General features: G+C 39.6%; 1 gene segment (V, D, J or C); it reads right to left on the bottom strand.

Moving 5' to 3' along the window:
- Nucleotides 1-9033: 9033 nt before the first annotated feature.
- LOC130552559 (Ig kappa chain V region 3381-like) lies at nucleotides 9034-9560 on the bottom strand. The segment is given in 2 exon segments: nucleotides 9034-9374; nucleotides 9469-9560. Coding segments are annotated over 2 exon segments (384 nt in total).
- Nucleotides 9561-19023: the final 9463 nt, after the last annotated feature.

Raw genomic sequence — 19023 nt, 5'->3', positions numbered from 1 at the left:
ATCCACTATCATCTCCACTGTCTTGAATGCATTCAGCTCTAGGTTGTTTTGACTACACCAGGCAGCCAGCTGAGCAACCTCCTTTCTGTAGGCAGATTCATCACCATCTTGAATAAGGCCAATGACTGTGGTGTCATCTGCAAACTTCAGGAGTTTGACAGAAGGGTCTGTAGAGGTGCATTCGTTTGTGTAGAGTGAATATAGCAGTGGAGAAAGAACACATCCTTGAGGAGCTCCGGTGCTGATGGTACATGTGCTGGATTTAAATTTTCCCAACCTCACTAGCTGCTGCCTGTTCGACAGGAAGTTAATAATCCACTGACAGGTAGAGGTTGGCACAGAGAGCTGGGTAAGCTTGGGCAGGAGGAGGTCTGGGATTATGGTGTTGAAGGCCGAGCTGAAGTCTACAAACAGGATCCTGACGTAAGTCCCTGGTCTGTCTAGGTGTTGTAGGATGTAATGCAGTCCCATGTTTACTGCATCGTCCACAGACCTGTTTGCTCGGTAAGCAAACTGGAGGGGATCAAGAAGTGGTCTGGTGATGTCCTTCAGGTGGGCCAGTACAAGTCTCTCAAATGACTTCATGACCACAGATGTTAAAGCAACAGGCCTGTAGTCATTAAGTCCAGATATTTTGGGTTTCTTCTGTACAGGGATGATGGTGGAGCGTTTGAAGCATGAAGGGACTTCACACTGCTCCAAAGATCTGTTAAAAATATTAGTAAAGATGGGCGACAGCTGCTCCGCACAGACTTTCAGGCAGGAGGGTGAGACATTGTCTGGCCTGGTGCTTTTCTGATCTTTTGTTTGCGGAAAAGCTGGCAACATCCTCTTCGCAGATCTTAAGTGCAGGTTGAGTGTCAAGAGGAGTGTTAATGGTATAGCAGAGATAGGGTCAGGGCGGTGTGAAGGGTGAGACTCTGCATTTCAAAACGACAATAGAAGTCGTTCAGGTCGTCAGCCAGTCGTTGATTACCCAAGACTGAGGGGATGATGGCTTGTAGTTGGTAATGTCTTTCAGGCCTTTCCACACGATGCAGGGTCGTTGGCTGAAAACTGGTTCTTCAGCTTTTCAGAGTAGCTTCTCTTAGCTGCTCTTATCTCTTTGTCAGTGTGTTTTTGGCCTGATTATACAAGACTTTGTCCCCACTTCTGTAAGCATCTTCTTTGGCCTGACGAAGCTGTCTCAGTTTCATTGTAAACCATGGTTTGTCATTGTTGTATGTTAAGCGAGTCCTGGTGGGAATACACATGTCCTCACAGAAGCTGATGTAGGATGTCACTGTGTCAGTTAACTCATCCAGATCAGTGGCTGAAGCTTCAAAGACACTCCAATCCGTGCAGTCGAAACAGGCTTGTAAGGCCCGCTCTGTTTCGCTGCTCCATCTCTTTGCTGTTCTTGCTACAGGCTTGGCAGATTTAAGCTTCTGTCTGTAGATCGGAAGAAGATGAACCAGGCAATGATCAGAGAGACCCAGAGCTGCTCTTGGAACAGAGTGGTATGCATCCCGTATTGTGGTGTAACAGTGATCCAGAATGTTGCTGTCTCTGGTGGGGCATGTGATATGCTGCCTGTGTTTTGGCAGCTCACGGGAGAGGTTTGCTCTGTTAAAGTCCCCAATAATAATAATAAGAGAATCCGGGCATCATTGAGTGATTGAATTAAAACTTACAAGATTGAATAATGCATAAGATTTTTATAAAGCATGAATATAACATTTTCTTTGATTAAACTGCACTCATCTGATGCACTAATTCATGTTGATGTGGCACAAACAAATTGACATGGAAAAGATTATCACCAGGAAAAGATGACACGACCAGGACTCCACACTGGGACCATTAGCCAGGAGGTCATCCATTGATGAGAAAAATACCCAGCTGCTGGCACCACTCCCAGTCTTCTTACTGTCCACTATTGTTTTGTATCTAATAATAGAAAACCAGTGATAGCAAATGTCTTCAAGTGGCCCTAATCCCAAAATAATGCAAATGCCAGTATCAAAACAAACCCGTGTTTTAACTGCCTGAACTTATTGTCACATGCCTCTGCTCCAAAGTCATATCCTTTTGCCAGCATTTGTGCAGCTACATTTTTCCACACTTCTACTTTCTTTAATACAGGAGATTTAAAGTCTTCAGCCATTTGCTTGGTCAGAGAAATTAGAAGCAATGTTGCATGTGTGTCCATGGCTTTGTATCTCTGTTAAAGTATCTCTGTTAAAGTCTCTGTCACTTTTATCCGTTTTGATTCGGATACTGTTTCCTGCTTCCTGTTTCCTGCATCGCTGCCGGCGGCTTGTTTGTATCAGTGCGCTTACCACTTCGCTCTAATACTAGTGTATTTTATTATCGTTAATTATTATTGTCGTTGCTAACTTATCCTGATATCTCAATAACCCTGTTCTTGTTATTTACTTGAAGAGTCTAAACCAAAAGTGATAGTTAACTTAACGCCGTTAGCATAGCAATAGCGTGTTAGCTTGCTTTCTGTTTTACACTGTGGAATATCATCTTGCCTCTGGTTTGTCTTGTGTGCTAACTGTTTCTCTTTTTAAGCGAGTATACTACGATCCATCGAGCAACCTTGGTAAGTTGGAATTGCACTTCAAATCCGGTGAGTTATGGCTTCTATTCCTATTATTGTTACTTGCACCTCATGTCATATGTTTAGCTTAGCCTTCTCTGTCAGCTGCGAGGGTTTTATATGCGATAAATGCAGGGAAATAGTTAGGCTGACAGAGAAGATCTTAGAATTAGAGTCTCGCATCCAATCTTTATCTGAGGATAGTAAGAGTTTAACGACGATAGAAAACACTTTGGATGCGAGCAACATTAGCGCACACAGCTCGGTTCCGGTTGAAAATCCTCCGCAGCTGGGAAACTTCGTGACTGTGAGACGGCGTAGTCGCAGGACAAAACATCACTCGACCGTTCCGATTACAGTCTCGAACAGGTTTGCCCCGCTCAGTGACGCACCGACTGAGAAACCTGCTGAAAGTGCCCTAGTTATCGGTGATTCTATTGTTCGGAACGTTAACATAGAGGCACCAGCCACCATAGTCAAATGTTTACCGGGAGCCAGAGCGCCTGACATCAAGTCAAATTTAAATGTGCTGGCTAAGGCTAATCGTAAATTCAGTAAGATTGTCATTCACGTCGGCACAAATGATGTTCGACTCCGTCAATCGGAGATCACAAAAGATAACATTAAAGAGGTGTGTGAGCTCGCAAGCATGATGTCAGACACTGTAATATTCTCTGGCCCCCTCAATGCTTATCGTGGTGATGAGATTTATAGCAGATTATCATCACTAAATGGCTGGTTGTCTGAGTGGTGCCTGCAGAATGATATAGTTTTTATAAATAACTGGAAGAGTTTTGAGGGCAGACCTGACCTGTTGAAACGAGATGGTCTCCATCCCTCCTGGGCTGGGACTTCCATCCTGTCTAGAAATATGGCAAAAAGTCTTAATGCTAATGCTAAAACTTGACTCGCTGGGGCCCAGGTCAGGGAGCAGACAGTATGGCTTAACCAACTGTCTGCTTGCCGTCTCACGTCGCAGAATACACAAAATGTACAACATGTAGTAATCCGTTCTCCCAAACATCACAAAATAGAGACTGTGTCTGTCCCCCGGATTAGCAAACATAAAATAATGCGTAAACCTCTTGAAAGTAATTTAATAAACGTTAAACAAACTAAACATGAACAAAATACAGATAATCAACTGTTACGACTCGGATTGCTAAATATTAGATCTCTCTCTAATAAAGCACTTTTTGTTAACGATATGATAACAGATCATAAAATAGACATGCTCTGTTTGACAGAAACATGGCTAAAACCAGATGATTATATTGCTTTAAATGAATCTGTCCCCCAAGATTATTATTATAAACACGAGCCTCGTCTAAAAGGCAGAGGGGGAGGTGTCGCAGCACTTTACAATAACTCTCTTAGCATTTCCCAGAAGTCGAACTCTAAATATAATTCTTTTGAAGTCATGGTTCTTCATGTTTCAACACCTAATACTAAAGATAAAACACTTTTTAAATTGATTCTAGCTATTGTATATAGGCCTCCAGGGCACCACACAGATTTTATTAAAGAATTTGGTGGGTTCTTATCAGAACTAGTACTGGCCGCAGATAGACTCCTTGTCGTTGGTGACTTTAACATCCACGTAGATAACGTTACAGATGCCTTAGGAATGGCTTTCAAAGACACTCTTAACTCCATGGGCATTAGTCAACATGTGTCAGGACCCACTCACCTTCGTAATCATACTTTAGATTTAATACTGTCTTACGGTATAAATGTGGACGACGTTAAAATCCTTCAGCAGAGTGAAGACATTTCGGATCATTATCTGGTATTATGTTTGCTTCACTGGCCTACGGCTACAAATAAAACTCATTGTTACAAATATGGTAGAACAATAACTTCAACTACCAAAGATGCGTTTCTCGATAATCTGCCCGAATTGTCTCAAATCATGAGAAATAACGTTGAAGATCTTGACATTACCACTGAAAATTTTAATTCCACCTTCTCGGTAACGCTAGACAAAGTTGCTCCACTACGTTTAAAGAAGATTAAAAATGGCAGCCCCACACCGTGGTATAATGAACACACTCAGGCTCTAAAGAAAGCGGCCCGAAAAATGGAGCGCAACTTTAAGAAAACTAAATTAGAGGTATTTCGTACAGCATGGAAGGATAGTATTCGAAAATACAGGAAAGCCCTAATAACTTCTAGATCCGCCTACTTTTCATCACTAATAGAAGAAAACCAGCACAACCCTAGGTTTTTATTTAACACGGTGGCTAAATTAACAAAAAATAAATCGTCAGTGACTTCTGATCCTGTATATCAGCATAGCAGTGATGAATTTATGAACTACTTCACATATAAAATCCAAGATATTAGAGAAAAAATTATAACAATGCAATCAGAAGTGAAACCCGCTGAACAAACTAACTACAGCGCCCTTAAGGAGAAAATGCAATTATTTTATACCGTAGATCAAGATGAGCTGTCTAAAATTATTAGATCATCTAAATCAACAACATGCATACTAGACCCTATACCTACAAATCTACTGAAAGAGATGCTCCCAGAAATTATAGATCCTCTTCTTGGTATTATTAACTCATCTCTGACATTAGGACATGTGCCTAAAGCATATAAGGTGGCTGTTATAAGGCCCCTTGTCAAAAAACCCCAACTCGACCCTAGAGAACTAAGGAACTACAGGCCTATATCGAATCTACCTTTCATATCTAAAGTTCTGGAAAAAGTAGTTTCAACTCAATTATGCTCCTTCCTCCAAAGGAATGACATCAATGAAGAATTCCAGTCTGGATTTAGAGCATGTCACAGTACAGAGACTGCTTTGATCAGAGTTACAAATGATCTGCTATTGGCGTCTGACCGAGGTTGTATCTCGTTATTGGTGCTGCTAGACCTTAGTGCTGCATTCGATACCATTGACCACAGCACACTCCTACATAGACTCGAAAATTATGTCGGCATTAAGGGAATAGCTTTGAAATGGTTTAAATCTTATTTATCCGACCGTTTTCAATTTGTAGCAATAAACAATGAGGTGTCACGCAAATCGCAAGTCCAGTACGGTGTACCACAGGGCTCAGTCTTAGGGCCTCTGCTCTTCGCATTATACATGCTACCTCTAGGAGATATAATAAAGCGACACGGAGTTAGCTTTCACTGTTATGCTGATGATACTCAACTTTATATTTCCTCGAAGCCTCATGAAACACAGCAGTTCCATCGAATAATGGAATGCATAGTCGATATAAAAAACTGGATGAGTAACAACTTTTTATTACTGAACTCGGACAAAACGGAAGTGTTACTTATTGGACCGAAAACTGCTATAAGTAACAACCAAGAATACTGTTTAACTATTGACGGATGTTCCATAAAACCCTCGTCGTCAGCAAAGAATCTTGGCGTTCTATTCGATAGTAATCTGTCATTTGAGAGCCACGTCGCCAACACCTGTAAAATTGCGTTTTTCCATCTTAAGAATATATCTAAACTACGTCATATGCTGTCAATCTCAGATGCAGAGAAGTTAATTCATGCATTCATGACATCAAGACTAGATTACTGTAATGCACTGTTAGGTGGTTGCCCTGCAGGCTTATTACAAAAACTCCAATTGGTCCAAAACGCGGCAGCTCGAGTTCTTACACGTACAAAAAAGTATGAACATATTAGCCCGGTTCTGTCAACCTTGCACTGGTTACCTATAAAGCATCGCGTTAACTTTAAAATCTTGCTTATTACCTATAAAGCCTTACATGGTTTAGCTCCTCAGTACTTGAATGAACTCCTTTTGTATTACAGTCCTTCACGTGCATTACGCTCTCAGGCGTCCTGTCAGTTGGTAATACCTAGAATTTCAAAATCAAGTGCAGGTGGTAGATCCTTTTCCTATCTAGCGCCTAAACTTTGGAATAGTCTTCCCTGCACTGTCCGGGAGGCAGACACACTCTGTCAGTTTAAATCTAGACTAAAGACGCATCTTTTTAATCTTGCATACACTACTCTTCCATAATATAAATCTTCAGAGGGTTTAGGCTGCATTAGTTAGATCAACCGGAACCAAAAACACAACTGATGTACTTGTTGCATCAAAGAGTACAGAACAGTACTCTACTCTCAGCCAGTCTTGTCTCATTGTTCCAAGGTTACCACAGCGAGCAGGATGCAGTTCATGGCCTGACCTGATGGTAGAGCGGAGAATGGGAAGTGGGGACCTGACAAGAGCTGAGATGATAGAGCTGGATAAAGAAGGACGCGGTCTCTTGACATGTCTTCACCACAAAATTTCAAATGCTATTAGATTATTAATGATAATCTTAAACTATAATTTATTTTATTATTAAGTTTATTTATTTTATTTAGCCTTGTTGTGCAAGTTCTCTGGAGCTTGTGCAGAGGCAGCAGCTTTTGCCAGAGGGGAACTGGAATCCCCTGGTTGGGCCTGGGTTCTCCTGAGGTTTTTTTTCTCGATTAGAGTTTTGGGTTCCTCGCCACCGTTTGCATACTGTTTTTGCACTATCTGCCTGACCGGGGGGGCTGCTTTAGAATCTTAAAGTTTTACTTAATTAATATTGCATATAGGAATTTATAGTCTGTTTTATTTGACCTGTGCTTCTCTCTCCTTTATCCTAAATGTGTGCTCTCACTGAGCGCGTGTTTTCTCGTGTCTTGTCATTGGCCCCGCCCCTCTCGTTTCATGTATTGCTTCACTGCCGTGTCTAATGTTTCCCACCTGCCCTGTGTCATTATCCCTCGTTTGTCTCTCCTATAAATGCCCTCATGTTTCTTTGTCCTGTGCTCGTGGATTGTACGTGTACCTTGTGCTTACCTGTGTATGTGACTTGTCTTCTCGTGGTTTCCATCCCTTGGCTTATAAATTGACTGTGGATTCCCTTGCCTTGTTTTGTGACGTTGTGTTGTTAGTTTGTTTTGTTATTTTCTAGTTTTGCCCCATCGTGGGAAGTCTTTTGTTTGTATTCTTGTTTTGTTACCGTGTCAGTTTTTCCCCCATTGTGGGTTTTTTGGTTTCCTGTTTATCGTGTTTATTATTTAATAAAAGTCTTTGTTTACCCCTGCATTTCCGCTGCCTGCAATTGGATTCTTCAGCCACGACTACCGTGTCAATGTACTTTTGCTACTTTTTACTTAATTGTTTTATTATTTTTCAGATGTTATCCATCTCTTCAGAATTGTGTATCGGTTACACTGTGAAGCAGATGGAAAAGTGTTTGTGTAAAAGGAAACCTTTATGCTTCTGCTAGAGATGCAAATCTGATTGTCACCATCACATGATTTAAAATATAACTAGAATGACTCCAAAGGTAATATGCAACTTGTCTGCAGATTTTTTATTTGTTGTGTTTTCTGTATTGGGTTGGATTGGGTAGGGGTGGGGGGGCGCCAAAACTGATCTCGCATACCCCTCAGAAAATGTGCAGTTGCGCCCCTGGATAAACGGGCAAAGTTTTATGGAAAAATCAAGTCTATACACCAGACGTTTGAAAGCCTGTCAAATGATGAGAAACTGCTGTATCTGTTAGGAGAACACAAAGACTGCTGTGTGTTAGCTGCACAATATGTGTCTGCCTGTCACAACAAAAGAGAAAACAATGCTCTCCCTGACCATCTGAGGGCACCACAGTCATGGAGTGCATTCAAATGTGGTCTTAAGACTTATCTTTTTATACAAGCTTTTAATTGATTGAATCGTCTATTTTGTAGCACTTTGAGATTTCTGTAAATATAAAGTGCGCTATAAATAAAATGTATTATTATTATTATTATTACTTAAATGTACTGTATATTTAGCTTTTGTAAATCTTTTTTAAACTATACTCTATTTCTGTTTTTATATATTTGCATAAAATAAAAACCACTTTAAGTTGCACTACATCACACTTTATTTTATTGTATTACTACAATTGTCTTTCTTTTCGTTTGTTTACATACATGGATTATTTGTATGCGTATTTGTAATACGAATGTACATGTTTGTCATGCCAGTAAAGCTGACTTAAATTGAAGTTGAGAGAGAGAGAGAGAGAGAGAGAGAGAGAGAGAGAGAGAGAGAGAAACTTGGCGCCCCACATCACAGTATGGTAACACTTAGGGAATGTTGTTATTGAGAGATTTTGAGCTACAATCACATATCATTGTTGTGTGGATGTGCTTTATATGAGAGTTAAAAAGAGAATAATGAAAAAAGAAGACATCAACCAACACAGACAGACAATAAATCAAGACCTCACAATGATCAAAAGTAAATATGTTAATTAAATAAATCAAATATAATCTATAAATAATTTACACATTTTAATAACTGTAATTTTAAAACTCTGAATTAATGAATGTTGCTTCATCAAGTCATTGTGTTGTATGAGCAGATGTTGTGTGTGAAGTGTGTCAGTGCAGTCACTGTTCAGTCTGACTGACGGAGGTTTTTGTACGACTCTTTATCACTGTGTCAACACATGTTTACTGTTGATATAATGAAAACTCTGACAGTAATAATCTCCTGCATCTTCAGTCTGAACTCCACTGATGCTCAGAGTAAAATCTGTGTTTGATCCACTGCCACTGAATCTAGATGGAGTGTTTGACAGTCTTTGACTTGCAGAATGAATCAAGAGTTTAGGAGCTTCTCCAGGTTTCTGCTGGTACCAGGCCATACAAGTATATGAACCGACACAAGCGTTGCTCACTTGTGTGTTGGTTTTGCAGTTTATAGTGACAGATTCATCAATCTTAACCATTTTAACAGAAGGAGTTTGTGTCACAGTTATCTGTCCACTGAAACCTGTCAGACAAAACAGAAGAAAGTGTTAAAAATAGTGTAAAAATCACAGTTTCAATTACATTTTGAGTAATAACATTTATATGAAAAACTATACCTTGAATACAAAGTGTCCAGATGAAGATGATGCTGAAAGTCATTGTTGTTCTTGTTGGTTTGTGTTGATGATGATTGTGTTGTGTTGTGTTGTTTTGTGTTGTGTTGTGAGTCATGAAGTGTTAAACTCACAGCACTATAAACACTCTCAGATCACTGAAGCATGTGATCACAATGCAAACTCACTCTCTACATTTACATCATTTACATCAACACACACTGTTTTCATTTCTGCACATTGTTTGTAATATTTAATAAATAACATTGTTTTACAGCTGTTTAATTTCATGTGTGTTATTTATTGATCAGGTGTTTTATGGATTGACCTGTGATGTTGGACGTGTTATTGTGTGTATACACTTGTGTATATGGAGGAGTGACAAAGTTTATCGGTTCTCTTTAAATCTTTGAATGTTTTTCTTTGAATATTATGACTTTGTTGATTGTCCCATCATACTTTGAGCATATGAATCTCCTGTAAGTGGAAATTCTGAGGAATATTCTTGGAAAAGCAGACATCACATGAGCATTCAGTAGTGAACTATGAACCATCACTGAATCATCTGTTCAAGTTTAAGTTTGGGGTAATATTTGTATACATAAGGGAATATATATATATAATCTCATTTTAAAATCTGTTAATATTTCAGACATATACACAAAATGAAATCAAATGTAATGTGTGTGGTGTGTGAATGTATGAATCTGTAGAGATGTGTTTGTGGTGTGTTTATATGCAGTTACTGAAGCGTTCAGAGGTTTTTGTACAGTCGCTCTATTCGTTTGTATCACTGTGGTTCACATTCGGCAGCGGCACCAGACTGGATGTTGGCAGTAAGTAAATAATTTCAATATTAATATTAATACAACAGATTTCTGCTTTTAAATATAGAGATCAACTATGAAAAATAATATGAGATGACCGTTTCATTATATTAATGTGGTTTAATAAATCACTTTTAATAAATTGTACAGTGAACTAGTGCATTTTCAACTTTTAAAACAGAACCTCTTAGTTTTATTTCTGCATTAAATTGTGAGTAAAAAATTAAAAGTTTTTAACGATTTATGTAGTTAATGTGAAAAGAAAGAAAGAAATGTGTGTATTAATATGGATTAAAATTATTGATAAAATTTTATTATATGCACAACTTCCAACATANTTAAGAAAACATAAACAAAGCGATCTTTCTCAGCACAATAGAATCCATCGTAATGTTCGGTTTGAGGTTGATAAGATGTGTTTAACCTCACGCGCGCTGTGCGCAGACCAATTCGCTTATGGTATCACAAGAGCGGCTCATATGTGTTTAAATCAGCCCCGCGTACTTCATTATGATTATGAGCCAATCGTTATACAAAGTGCTGCACTATGTTATGAATGCATGTTTTAAATGATGCGCCTGTTTAAATTCCTTGAAGTTCAGCTGTCATACCAAAAAACATCTAATACCTACAACACTTATAAGTGCAGGCCTGTGTCACCGCGCCGTGGGACAAAAAAAACTATTCGAATGAATTAATAGTGTGTGCGTATATTAGATGTTTTTTGCCATGACAGCTGAACTTCAAGGAATTTAAACAGGCGCATCATTTAAAACATGCATTCATAACATAGTGCAGCACTTTGTTTAACGATTGGCTCATAATCATAATGAATGAAGTACGCGGGGCTGATTTAAACACATATGAGCCGCTCTTGTGATACCATAAGCGAATTGGTCTGCGCACAGCGCGCGTGAGGTTAAACACAACTTATCAACCTCAAACCGAACATTACGATGGATTCTATTGTGCTGAGAAAGATCGCTTTGTTTATGTTTTCTTAAAAGCAGTCACAGTGTAATGATGATAGCGTGCTCGGGTGCGGATGGTAATGTACAGTGTAAGAGCAGGTCAGCGGCGGAGTGGGGACAATCGCGCTCCGGCATGTTTCAGGGCACGCTAGAGATACGGGCTCTCCAATGCTTTAGTTTGTTCGTCTGTTAACTTATCAGAGATGCAGAGCACCACACAACAACTTTCGGTATTGCACCAGGCACAGTCATCGTCATCATTACAAAGCGCTAAGGACAAGCGCCTGACAAGGTCTACACACGTTCGTTCGAATAAACGGATTTGACGTTTTTGTGGGCGTTCCCAGTAATGCAGACGCTCGTCCACACCCACTAATTAACATGTAATTTGCATGACCGTGAACAAGGAAAAGAAAATGAAAATGAAAACGAAGACGAAAACGAAAATGAAAACGAAAATGAAATAAAAGAGAAGAGAAAATAAAATAAAATAAAATGAAAATCAAAGTTTACATTTTAATTTGAATTGTGTCAGTATTATTGCGTGAACATTAATAAAACCTTTGTAAAAAATGTTTTTACAATTTATTTTTCACATTTGCCTTTTCATTTTCAAATTGGCAGTCTTGCCTCGAGATTTTAGTGAAAATGAAATGTCAAATCACCAATTGCATTTTCTTTTTCAATTTGACATGGACAACGCATTGTCAGTGTAAAAATGAAAATGAAAATAAAAGAATTTCATTTTATTTTTCATTTTGGCACATATTGTGCACGCAGTTGTGTATAATGAAATTGCTAATCTGGTTTTCATTTTCATCGTTTAATTTATTTATTTAAATTTGGCAGGATTTGCCTCCCATAGTTAATATCTGATGTCTTCTGGAAGCAGATTCCAGCTACGGGTGGCGTAATGGCTAAACGCTGACTCGCCTTGTTTTGCGTGAACCCTTGTTATCTCTAACTGACTTGATCCTAATGATCTGAGAAGTCTGTTAAAAATGTAACAAATTTAACTTTAACTAAATTAACTTCAGCCAATAACCACTGAACAATCGAATCGTTTAGTCTCTGCCAGATAAATAAATGTGATCTTTTTTAAAATCAGAATCAGAATCAGAATCAGAAGAGCTTTATTGCCAAGTGTGCTTGCACACACAAGGAATTTTCTTTGGTGTTGGAAGCTTCTAGTACAGACATTCAACACAATGACAATACAATATAATACGATTTACAGTCTAAAAGATTCTAAATTGTGCATATATAAAATAAAGACTATTTTACAGAAAATGGGGGATAATAACATATAAGAGACATTGTACAGGGTAGTATATAGTAGAATAAACATATTAACAGATTGTATGTACACTTGTGCAAATGGATAATTTAGTAAGTAGAGGTAGTGTTATATACATGTATACATAAGATGTAGATATAATAAGGCACTATAGTGCACACTATAGGAGTAGTGGAAGTGGAATATTGCTCTTAAGGAGCAGTTATCTGTTTAGGAGGGAGATTGCCTGGGGGAAGAAGCTGCTTCTGTGTCTGGAAGTCCTGGTGTTTGGTGCTCTAAAGCGCCGGCCAGAGGGCAGCAGATCAAAGAGTTTGTGTGCTGGGTGTGTGGAGTCAATGATGATTTTTCTTGCCCTGTTTTTCACTCTGGAATCGTACAGGTCCTGAAGTGTGGGCAGAGGAGCACCAATAATTTTCTCAGCACTACGAACTGTCCGTTGTAGTCTTCGTAGGTCTGATTTGGTGGCCGAGCCATACCAAACAGTAATTGAAGTGCACAGAACAGATTCGATGACCACTGAGTAGAACTGGGTCAGTAGCTCCTGTGGTAGGTTGAACTTCCTCAATTGACGGAGGAAGTATAACCTCTGCTGGGCCTTCTTTACAATGGAGTCTATGTGGGACTCCCACTTCAGGTCCTGAGAGATGGTGGAGCCCAGGAACCTGAATGACTCCACAGTATCCACAGTGCTGTCCAGGATGGTGAGGGGAGGAAGTGATGGAGGGTTCCTTCTGAAATCCACTATCATCTCCACTGTCTTGAATGCATTCAGCTCTAGGTTGTTTTGACTACACCAGGCAGCCAGCTGAGCAACCTCCTTTCTGTAGGCAGATTCATCACCGTCTTGAATAAGGCCAATGACTGTGGTGTCATCTGCAAACTTCAGGAGTTTGACAGAAGGGTCTGTAGAGGTGCATTCGTTTGTGTAGAGTGAATATAGCAGTGGAGAAAGAACACATCCTTGAGGAGCTCCGGTGCTGATGGTACATGTGCTGGATTTAAATTTTCCCAACCTCACTAGCTGCTGCCTGTTCGACAGGAAGTTAATAATCCACTGACAGGTAGAGGTTGGCACAGAGAGCTGGGTAAGCTTGGGCAGGAGGAGGTCTGGGATTATGGTGTTGAAGGCCGAGCTGAAGTCTACAAACAGGATCCTGACGTAAGTCCCTGGTCTGTCTAGGTGTTGTAGGATGTAATGCAGTCCCATGTTTACTGCATCGTCCACAGACCTGTTTGCTCGGTAAGCAAACTGGAGGGGATCAAGAAGTGGTCTGGTGATGTCCTTCAGGTGGGCCAGTACAAGTCTCTCAAATGACTTCATGACCACAGATGTTAAGCAACAGGCCTGTAGTCATTAAGTCCAGATATTTTGGGTTTCTTCTGTAAAGGGATGATGGTGGAGCGTTTGAAGCAAGAAGGGACTTCACACTGCTCCAAAGATCTGTTAAAAATATTAGTGAAGATGGGCGACAGCTGCTCCGCACAGACTTTCAGGCAGGAGGGTGAGACATTGTCTGGGCCTGGTGCTTTTCTGATCTTTTGTTTGCGGAAAAGCTGGCAAACATCCTCTTCGCAGATCTTAAGTGCAGGTTGAGTGTCAAGAGGAGGTGTTAATGGTATAGCAGAGATAGGCTCAGGGCGGGTGTGAAGGGTGAGACTCTGCATTTCAAAACGACAATAGAAGTCGTTCAGGTCGTCAGCCAGTCGTTGATTACCCATAGACTGAGGGGATGATGGCTTGTAGTTGGTAATGTCTTTCAGGCCTTTCCACACCGATGCAGGGTCGTTGGCTGAAAACTGGTTCTTCAGCTTTTCAGAGTAGCTTCTCTTAGCTGCTCTTATCTCCTTTGTCAGTGTGTTTTAGGCCTGATTATACAAGACTTTGTCCCCTCTTCTGTAAGCATCTTCTTTGGCCTGACGAAGCTGTCTCAGTTTCATTGAGTTTCATTTCAAAAGGGAATAACATTCAGATTTTGCTACTGCTACAGTTCAGTCTCAGTGGCAAAGTTATTGTACAGCAGATTTATGCAGTGTAACAATTTTTACCAGTCTGTTAATCTTATATTTATCTTCATTATGAAAGCAAAAATAAGAAAAGCTGTTTATCAGATTTGGTGAATTTAACTGAATCAGTATATGCGATTGTGAATGTTGTCATTGTGCACTATTTGAAGAAGTGAATGAATTATTTTCAACCATTTATCACAATTAAGTGAAACGTGTGAAAAATGCCCTCTGGTGGTCGTTTCATAGACAACCATTGGACTGTTATGATGGCTGTCAAGTCAACTGGAATCTCTTCCATAGCAACAGTCTTACATGGCAACAACTATCTTGAATACAAGATTGTCATTATGGTCTGCTGCTCTCAAGAGAGACGTCAGTTGGAGTCTTTTATCCTGAGAGGGAGCCTATGCATATCTACAACAGCAAGAGCTAGATAAAGAGCCACTCACTCACACATATGAACAATTCATGTTTTTATTGTATAGCAAACACAGATAGAACACTAATCAAATTAAAACTGCATCATTAATTATATATGAAATAAATAAGGGATTGTAAAAGTATGAAATTAAATTTAAATGAATTAATAAATAAACAGCATGAGATAAATTAATTTAATCATACTCGATGTAAATTATAAAGGGTTGGTTTCATCTTCACTGTTGTTCACCAATCATTTTGCTTGCAGTATGTTAAATGGTTGATTTAAGGTACTGATGGTATGTCACATGGGGCTTTGGGTGAGGTTTGGGGAGCAACAGGAACTCTGGATGACCAGGTCTTCCCCCTGCATTGCTTCAGTCTCCAACAAAATCACACCTGCAGTACACTCTTGACCCTGTTTTCTGCATTTTTCATGGTATTGTAGGACATAACCGATGAAATCTGGATTGCATGTGCACTTATCCACACTTCAGTTTGATTACACAAAGATTGGAGTCATTTGGTCTATTACTCAAAGTGTATTGATGGGAAAGCTTGGCATTTTAGTGTCATTGTATAAGAGATACACTAACTTGTCTTTGCCCATGCAGTTTCATCTTCACTGTACAATACTTCGTTTTGACCGACTGGATGATGCAAAGTAATCTTTTACTTAATGCTAAATTCATGTAAAAAGCTTTTTCTATTGGATTAATTTATAAAACAAATTAAATCTCAACCATACTATGAACAACACCACATACAGTACTAAGAAATTCAGATTGCCCAGGGCAGGTGGAAGGCCTATTTACATATACCTGATATTTCACACATAAATTCCACACGACAAGTTCAGTACCGGATCATGTGTTCTAGAGTTTATGCCAGCATACCTCAGGCCATAGGCAGGGGAACACCCAGATAGGTTGCCAGACCAATCCAACACAATTCCAATATATCATCATGTTATGAAATAGCTGTTGGGTAAAGAAATGCACACAATAAAACTAGATTGGCACACATTAAAGGAACACTTTAAAAATACAAAGTTGTTATAAGTTACTTGTTCCAAATGCTTCCATTTTGCAATTTTAAATTTCATACATTTCCATTGCAAATTACATCATAATCTCAAGTGAAACATTTCTTAGTATTTCGTGAAGTCACCCCTTTTCTTTGATAGCAGTCTAGCATGGACTCAATTGTACACAAAAGTGTGAATTTTAGTGTGCTATTTCCCACTGGATTACTTTGCCATTCCATGGAGAAAACTTGATATGTCAGGAGAGAGAACATGTCTGGTTGGGACGTTTAAGTGAAGAAATCACAGAGTGATAAAGGCAGCGGCAGACCCAAAGCATAAACTCTTCTGTGAACGACATCAAATGGAAAACAGACATCTGGCTACAGTCTGAGTGGCATGAGAAATCACTGAGTGAAAGGAAAAGCAGCAGTAAGGCATCCCCTATGGTGCTCGAGGCTGACAGCTCATTCTGCTCCCCACTACTCCGGACACAGAAAGAGAGAGATAAAGAAAGAAAGGGATAGAGAGAAACACACTAAATAGAATAAATCAGGAAGCTACAAGATCTTAGTTCACAGCTAAATCTGTCATTTGCTATAGGCTCATAAAATAGCAGCCTCAAAATGGAGAGGATTTCCATCTTTTACCTATGAAATAGCCTCCAAACACTTCGCACAATTTATACAGACATTAAGTGGCATTTTCTGCGTCTGTGGTTTAAAAAATAAAAAAATTGTAACAACAAGAATCCCCCTAGTGAAACTTGGCCATTTCCGGCCCTGTATAGAAGACATAAGAGACAGAATATGGATAACAATGTAAAGTTTTTCAAATCTTCTTTGTGATGCCCAACCATTTCTTAATGTTCTGATCATATTATATCACAGTCAAGAACAAATAATAAAATGCCTGTTACCCCGATATTAAGCACTTAAACCAGTGTTTAATATTGTGTTATCAATGTTATATTTACAGAAGTTCTATCAGCAGGAGCAGTTATGGCTATGTATTTGGCTCTATATCTATATATTATAGTATATAAGCAGAAACCCAGTTAGTTCACAAAGAGCTTGTTCCACAAATTGACCTTAAAAATGTAAACATGCTCAACATTACTACCTGAGCTGAAACACTTCCTCTGACGGTATTTCCTAATCCTGCTCCTGGGGACCCTCAGCACTGCACATTATAGATGTCTCATTAATCTGACACGACTAAGAGTAGAATGAGCAGGGGTGTCAAACTCAAGTTCCTGAAGGCTCACAGCTCTGCACACACCTGATTCAGCTTCAACTCAGCGTTACTAGAAACTTCCAAGCAGGTGTGGTTGGAGCTAAACTCGGCTGGACACTGTCCCTCCAAGAATTGAGTTTGACACCTGTGCAGTAGAGTATAACTTTTAAATATGTGAAAGAGCATGCATTATTCCACAAGCAGTATTTGTAAGAGTGGTTTCACTACAGTGCCAAAATGACAAAAAAATACAATAACAGTATAGTGGTATAAAACTGTGCATTTCCTGTAAAGAGGTTCCTGAAAGTTTAGAGCTCAGGTAAAGAAGAGCATAAAGGCAGAATCCAAGGGCAGAGAGCTCAAAAAGAGGAGGCTAGAGGAAGACGACAACACATCCAATATTTCCTTTGTATCCTTTTCTTGACCATGCGACTAAACTTAATCAAAATACAACATTTAACACCCACTGACTGTATTGGACAAACATCTTTAGCCTGCCAGCTAGTATGGTCACTATCAGCATCGAAGGGGCAAACAAGGACACTGAAATAAATTCCTGTTATGTCAACCCTACTGTACATATGCAACATTGTTGTCCACTTATAATAAATATGGTTATTTCACATGTTTTGTTCATTTTATTAAATGTCTAAGCTTTTGATCAACTAAAGATTCAAACTAAACCACAGCTGTAATCATTTCAAGCGCATAACATTGTTGGGCATTGGGCACAATCCACATACTGCACATTTCAGCAAATGTAATCCAAAACAGGTATTCCATACATATAGAAAAAGTGACTAAAAGCACACACACTGAAATAAAACTAAGATTGTATCCAATGTTAATACACATAGGGATATACACCGAATGTTCGGCAACCGAAAATAGCAAAAAGATGACGTGTGATATGATCAAACAGTAACCAGCGCAGAGAGAGAGGGCGCGACGCTCACACTTTATTAATGCAGCAAACATGTCGGCAGTGTATGGAAGCATATTATGGAAGCAAGCTACCAATATGCTTCCATAGGCACAGGCAGTGTGTGGAGCATGTTTAAGTGTCAGAGAAAGACACAGCACGGAATTTGCCGCGCCGGAGTAAATTTCCGAATGAAAGCGTCTTTACCGGTCGGTAACTTCAGACTGGAGCGGGCGGTCTGACAGTAGCCCCGGCGCTCGCGACATCCTTTGACATTATACGACATCATACAGTGCACGAGCACACAGTTCCCTGTACTAAACAACTTGTCAAAGTATGTTCTGTGCATCCCGGCCACGAGTGCACCTTAGAGAACAGTCAGCTTTTGTGGGAGGAGTTTGGAGAGGAGAAACGTGAACTGAAAAGGTGGTCTGTCAGAATTGCTTGCATGTTTTTTTTTCTTTAAATCATTTTGCTGTGTAGCCTATAATAATCCAACAGTTGTCGTTTATTCATATTTTTAGCTAATAATGTTGAATGACACTTTTTAATGAAGTGTTTTGTTGTAGGGGTACAGAGTAGGCCTACAGTACATTCTTTCAGCAGTCAGTTATAGGCCTAATATAGGCTATTCAAAAAGTGACCTATTTGTCAGATATGGTGACCCATACCCGAAATGTGACCTCTGCATTTAACCCATCCAGAGAGTAGTGAACACACGCACACCCAGAGCAGTGGGCAGCTATCACTGCAGCGCCCGGGAGCAAGTGGGGGAAAGGTGACTTGCTCAAGGGCACCTCAGTCGTTACCTGCCGGCTACGAGAATCGAACAGTCAACCTAAAGATTCAAACTA

The sequence above is a fragment of the Triplophysa rosa genome, linkage group LG4 (assembly GCF_024868665.1).
Source record: "Triplophysa rosa linkage group LG4, Trosa_1v2, whole genome shotgun sequence".
Taxonomy (NCBI): domain Eukaryota; kingdom Metazoa; phylum Chordata; class Actinopteri; order Cypriniformes; family Nemacheilidae; genus Triplophysa; species Triplophysa rosa.
This window is presented reverse-complemented; position numbering and strand designations above follow the sequence as displayed.